Below are 6,326 nucleotides of genomic sequence, written 5' to 3' on the forward strand. Positions count from 1 at the left end.
ACCACAGATACTGTATTCTTTTTAAACTGCATAGACCCACAATTCGACTTACCTGCCCGTGTCTGTCCGCTGTTCAACTCTGAACTGATCACTCCTCAGCTGTCAGCCTGTTGTAGAATCTGCACATTGATAAAACATGCAACAACATTGTTTTCAGAGCAACCAAATATGTCCATGTCACTGGGTCAACGAGGCGCTGTTTTTAAAAATGTGACTGAACAAATATCCATCCATTTTCTTTCGCTTATCCGTTCCCGGGTCGTGGGGGCAGCAGTCTCCAGGACCGACACCCAAACCACACCTTCCTATGAAACAAGTCACAAACACAGGAGGATCTGCTCTAAGTGACCGGTGAACCAGCCTTAAAAAAAAAATCACACACTAACAGAGATGCACTCTGGAGGAAAACGTGTGTGGGATCGTCAAAGCAGGACCAGACGTTTTGTTGTTATAAACTGACAGCTGAAGGGACACGCCCTCTCCCCCAGTTGGATTAACTCACAGGAGAGTTGCGTCCTGTTTGACCAGCTTTTACAGCACTTACCGTAGCAACTGTGTCGAGGTCGTTTGATGGAGCTGCTTTGTCTGCTGTGATCATGAGGTGAAACAATGTTTTATTTTTGTCGTCCAAGCCTCTCGGCTTCACCTAAAATCGTGCTTTTTTTTATTTTCTAAAAAAAGCTTATGCTTTTCCCTTCATCTATTTCTGTATGTACTGGCTTGATGATGGGATATTCTAAACATTGCTGTGCTACAGAGTGATAATCATGTGAAGAAATAGACAGCTGTGTCAACTTTCAAGGTGAGGCTATGAAACAAAATCCCCAAGCGCAAAATCACGGAACGTATCTTCTGGTCTAAGTCCACACTTGGCTCCTGTTAAAGTTGCGCAAATGGGTTTAAGTGTGTGTGTGTGAGCGTCTGTGTTTTTTGCTGTCTCTGGCCAGAAAGTGTGCCAGTGGAGCTTGGGAACCAGCCTTAAAAAAAAAAAAGAATCACACACTAACAGAGAGATGCACTCAGGAGGAAAATCTCCCTCACATGACTGAATCTGATGAACATGGCGATATGGAGATATATCCCTAATCAGTTTTATTCAGAGAAAATTAATTTTGTGCAATATGTTTTTCCTTAAATGCATGTGCATTTGAATCACTATATACTGATACTAAGTAATTCTGTTGTTTTTCTTAGCAAACAAAAACGCAGAGAAATCCCCACTGATGTCTTCTTGTCCCAACAACTTAACATTCCGTTGTTGTAAAGTACAATGTTACATTTTAACAGACTTGTTTTATAAGTCTGGTGTTTAGTGTTTGGATTTTTGTTTGATGTGAGTGGGGGTATTTTCTTCTTTGCCCTCACCTGCGTGTGCAGAATCTGTTCTCTGATGGTGCAGTGTGGACGTTGGGTCTTTGTCACCGCCTTGGAAATAAGCTAAAAGAGGCGAGAGGCAAAAGTCAGACAACTGAAACTACTACAATCCTGACTGATGTTTGTTTTACATGTGTGGGATCGTCAAAGCAGGACCAGATGCTTTGTTGTTATAAACTGACAGCTGAAGGGACACGCCCTCTCCCCCAGTTGGATGGACTCACAGGAGAGCTGTGTCCTGTTTTGACCAGCTTTTAGAGCACTTACCGTAGCAACTGTGTCGAGGTCGTTTGATGGAGCTGCTTCGTCTGCTGCGATTTGCTTCCACTGAGCAGCCGCGTTGGATACTCAATCGACTGAGATGGAGGACATGGACTGGATATGTCAACCTGGGAGGTGAAGTTTGTCCCCCATGGTGGAGGCATATGTCACCTTTAACTTTCTGCACACCTGTTCAAACAGGAACGCTTTTTTAACCCCACTATATATAGGAATCTATTATGACAAAATGTGTGCAGATCTGTGTACAGTATGTGTTAATAGTGTGCCTAAATGTACTGTCAACTCTATTTTCATATTTTTCTTTAACCTAAAACAAAAAAAACAACCACGATCATTTACTGCAACTGAAAGTGAATCTAGGGATTTTTTTTTTTTTGCATCATGCTTATCAAACTTTTTCTCATGAGCAGTTCTGAGATCAGTATAACACTAATAAAAAGTAACTCAGATTAACTGTGCCACATTGTATCTGGCGTCTTAATTGCATTTCTAGTTGCAATTTCTAGTTTACAAATGTAAACAAATCAAATAGAGCCACCAACAGTGTCCTCAAATTTAACTGAAATTTTTATTGAATAAATCATTGTTGGATCTGGTGAGTAAACATGTATAGTATACGAGTAAGATGTAAGACAACAACAGAATCTAACAAAGTGCCTTTGAGACCAACACGTTATTATTTAAAATCTAGAAAGTTCCAGTCACTGCTCAGCTCTCAAATGCTAGTTAAATTCACGTGATGCTCGTTGGCCTGACATCCTGAGTCCCATGGCTGGATGCTGCGAATAGTACAAAGCAAAAGTCCAGCATCAAACAGTCTTCAGTCCTCTGTCTTTTTTTGTTTTTTCATCGTTGCCAACGATGACAAAAATACCCCACGCAGCCAAACCTGAAACAAGCAGACAGTCATTACACACGACCATGTCTCCAAAATTAATAACAAGAAAGGAGGCCACATCATAGTAATGTAAAATCCACAACAGACTTACCAGTAGCGAAGGTGAGTTGTGCCATTTTGCCTATAGTACCTCTCGCTGTGCTTGCCCAGGTAGATTTCTGGCTCATCGCGAACACATAAGCTGCAGCTCCGATCAAACCGCCACCGGAGACGAGACGACAGCTGAAGCAAGCATTGGGAGAAGGATGGCTGGGAGACAAACCACCTTTTCCGGCTTCTGCTAGTGCATTTGGAGCTGTCGACATTGCACCGCTAATGCTGATGGTCAAGAATGAAAAGCAAGGAAAAGTGTAAGTGCAAGAAAACTAATTAATACCATTTACGCCAGTGCTTCCAGTTTCTTCTTTCACCTGTGGATTATCAAAAAACAATCATTTTTTTAATTCCAAATTGTGTTGTTATTGCGTTTAACACTAAGTGTCGAGTTCCAAATATTCTTCCGGTTCATAAACTGACCTTTCAAACATTTACTTTCAAAATAAGAGTTTTTAAACGTCACATCCATGTTTACCAAAACCCCACCCCACCGGACTGGTGTGTATGTGTGTTACGGTTGTCCGTGTCCGGTGAGTGGTCATGTTTTTGTCAGCTCTGATATATTGTTATCTTTGTTCATCTTTAAGGTTCGGTGAAGCAGTGCTAAGCGCGGGGTCTTCGTATGTTGCCGCTGTGTATGAGCATCGTGTGTTCCTGAACCCGGAGCCCCGAGTCCCGCTGTCCCGCTGCGATGCCCTGAAACATGTGCAGAAAAACTTGGATATTTACGAGGAACAGGCTGCCCGCGCCGCGAAGCAGGTGAAAATAATATATAGCAGGTTGTCTCAAATTTAACATTTTTATTATTTTATTTTTTCTGTGCTGCATTTTGTGCAGCGTAGAAGTTGCAAATTGTGTTTACCTATTTGACAGTCGGGAACCAACCGTAAGTACCTTGAATTCTATTATAATTAGGAGTCGTTTGCATGTACTGTACGTCTATTTGCTAAAGCACTAATCACATATCAATGAGCTGTTTGTGTTTTGAAGGACATTTAAAATGGGAAAATTAAAATTGAAGACAAAGTATAAACGGTTATATCTCTGACATGTCAGAAAGTGTTTACGGTGAATGACAGGTGACAATTTAGAAACATGTCATATAGGAGTCTCCAAAGGCTCTGACAAGTTTTATCTCCATGTCGTTGTCGAACAGTAACTTGTGTTGACCTTTGCACAAGGTTTTGATCTAGCGTCATCTGATTTTTCTCCCATTAAAATGTAAGAATAGAGACCTAGAAGCACTAATGGTTCGGTAATGATTAATACATTTAAGAAATGACAATGCATATTTCTAGAATGTTAATAACTCTCAAGAAATACAGTTTTAATTAAGAAATTAATACAGAACCAAAACAACATGTATGGAATTAAAAACAACAACACAGGGCTAGATAAAGCAACTTTTATTTTTAACATTTTTTCACAAAACACAATCAAAATATTATGAGGAAAACAAACAAACATGACTTTGTATGCAAATGGTTCCTACTGCTAACCAATTTTTTAAGTGAACTTTTCCCAGATTTCCGACAACACTCAGAAGTGCCGAGCTGAGGATGTTGTAGGTTGTGATTTTGGGATGAAGGCTTTAATGTCCACGAAGTAGAACATTATTAGCTTCATTGTTATGTTTTCTTATTTTACTAAAATGCATGCTTTCTTACTGAAATCATTACTGCCATGGTGTACTAATGATTTCATAAGAATGACACAAAAACAAGCAAGACTATAGTCTTACTATCACGGTAAAATGCAAAAAACTAGTCCCAAAATGCCTCAAAATGCAAGTGTATGGCCAAAAACATAAAGGTTTAGTGTTTTATTTTGTTTTTTTTTAATGTCTAAAAATGTTTGACTTCCTCTTGTTTTAAAAAGACATCATGATCTGTTCAGATTAATTTTCTTTGCCTCCAACCATCTTACCTCACTCAGGGCGCTCAGATCCTAGTCTTTCCAGAGGATGGTATTCAGGGCTTCAACTTCAGCCGATTATCCATCTCTGGCTACCTGGAAACCATCCCTGACCCCCAGCAGGAGAAATGGAATCCTTGTAAAGAGCCAGGAAGATATACCAACACTGAGGTGCAAGGTCACTTTTTTCTTTTTACACTTTTTTCTTATTCTATTGTATTGCAGTCATTGCATCCAATTAGTGATTGATGTGTCCAATTACACTCACACCTTAGATTCTTCAGAGGTTGAGCTGTATGGCACATGGTTACAACCTCTACCTGGTGGCCAACATGGGTGACCTGCAGCCCTGCCCCGTGGAGCCCAGTTCTTCTTCCTCCTGTTCACCTGATGGACACTGGCAGTTCAACACTAATGTCGTTTTCAGGTGCATTTTAAACACATCATTAAATAAAATGAATGAATGTCCAGTGACTGATACCATTCTTCACACAGCTCCGATGGTCAGTTGGTGGCACGATACCATAAACGCAACCTTTATTTTGAAGAGGCCTTTGACACACCACCACAGACTGAGATCATCACGTTTGACACACCTTTTGCTGGGAGGTTTGGTCTTCTCACCTGCTTTGACATCCTGTTCCATGACCCCACAGTCGTCCTTGTGGAGAGGGTAAAAAAAAAAAGATCAAATGGCACTTTGCTTTGCTCTAAAGTTTCCTCCTCAACATCTTTGTTTTGCACCTCCAGGGTGTGCGTCAGTTTATTTTCCCCACAGCCTGGATGAACCAGCTCCCCCTGCTGGATACTATCCAGTTCCAGAGAGCTTTCAGCCTGGGAGCCAACGTCACTTTATTAGCATCCAACATTCGCAACGATCATCTAATTATGACAGGAAGTGGTATGTACACCCCTTTCACAGCGACCTACCACCACGCCCGGCAAGGAGACCCAGAAGAGGGCAGGCTACTGGTGGCCACGCTACCCGTCCTGGAGGAGAGTGGAGGTAGAACAGAATCGACCTTTTCAGCAGCCACAGACTCTGGATACTGTCAGAAAGACAGCTGTGATTATTCTTCTCCTCCCAAAACCGTCCCATCTTCCTCCTTTATCTCATCCATGATGTACGACCCATTCTCATTTGTTCTCTTAAACGAAACCGCAGGAAAACTTGAAGTTTGTGATGGAACATTCTGTTGTCAACTCCAGTACCGGCAATTACCACAGAGTGACAGTACAGAGCTCTATGCACTGGGAGCTTTTGCTGGAACACACACTGTGAACGGGCGATATGCCCTGCAGGTATAAATAAGATATAAGAACCCAAACTAGTATACATTTTAAACTTAAAAACCAGTCAATTTAAATGATTTCGGTTGACAGGTATGTGCACTGGTCCGTTGCGCGGGGCGAGACTCCAGTTCCTGTGGACAGGAAGTGGAAGAAGCTGAGACTAAAATTGACTTCCGCTTGGAGGGAAAGTTTGGGACCAGATATGTGTATCCTTCCATTTTGGCCAGCGGCCTGGTTCTGGAGCAGCCGCAGCATGTTGAGAAGAATGAAAATAACATAGTGACCATGATTCATTCGGACATGACAGATGGTCTGGTCACAGCCTGTCTGTATGGAAGGATGTACCAGCTAGACAATCAATGAAATAATGCTGTCCTGATCATTCAATCATTTTTAAACTCCCTTTCTGATTATTGTGATAAAAGGTGTAAAATTTTATTCTATATTCTACAGTCTTTGGTCGTGTAAA

The 6,326-nt window shown here is 41.3% G+C and overlaps 1 protein-coding gene across 3 annotated transcripts; it reads left to right on the forward strand.

Moving 5' to 3' along the window:
* Positions 1 to 3,155: 3,155 nt before the first annotated feature.
* Positions 3,156 to 6,298, forward strand: btd (biotinidase). Of its 3 annotated transcripts, XM_025065148.1 has the most exons (7): positions 3,156 to 3,409; positions 4,586 to 4,735; positions 4,840 to 4,991; positions 5,060 to 5,237; positions 5,315 to 5,688; positions 5,774 to 5,866; positions 5,948 to 6,088. In XM_025065148.1, exons 1-6 carry the CDS (start codon positions 3,191 to 3,193, stop codon positions 5,844 to 5,846), a joined length of 1,146 nt encoding a protein of 381 aa, XP_024920916.1. In that variant the 5' UTR covers positions 3,156 to 3,190; the 3' UTR covers positions 5,847 to 5,866; positions 5,948 to 6,088. The 3 variants fall into 3 exon arrangements, with proteins under 3 accessions (XP_024920916.1, XP_008330265.1, XP_008330267.1); XM_008332043.3 differs by having other exon boundaries at positions 5,315 to 5,866; positions 5,948 to 6,298; XM_008332045.3 differs by having other exon boundaries at positions 3,272 to 3,409; positions 4,586 to 4,742; positions 5,315 to 5,866; positions 5,948 to 6,298.
* Positions 6,299 to 6,326: the final 28 nt, after the last annotated feature.

Source organism: Cynoglossus semilaevis, chromosome 18 (genome assembly GCF_000523025.1).
Source record: "Cynoglossus semilaevis isolate Cse_v1.0 chromosome 18, Cse_v1.0, whole genome shotgun sequence".
NCBI lineage: Eukaryota > Metazoa > Chordata > Actinopteri > Pleuronectiformes > Cynoglossidae > Cynoglossus > Cynoglossus semilaevis.

What these genes read in the sequence shown, in the direction of transcription:
- btd (XM_008332043.3), top strand. Translation starts at nt 3,191, where the DNA reads ATGTTTTTGTCAGCTCTGATATATTGTTATCTTTGTTCATCTTTAAGG. An exon ending in AACACTAATGTCGTTTTCAG is followed by an intron (nt 4,992 to 5,059) that starts GTGCATTTTAAA and finishes TTCTTCACACAG; the next exon opens with CTCCGATGGTCAGTTGGTGG. An exon ending in ACGGGCGATATGCCCTGCAG is followed by an intron (nt 5,867 to 5,947) that starts GTATAAATAAGA and finishes TTCGGTTGACAG; the next exon opens with GTATGTGCACTGGTCCGTTG.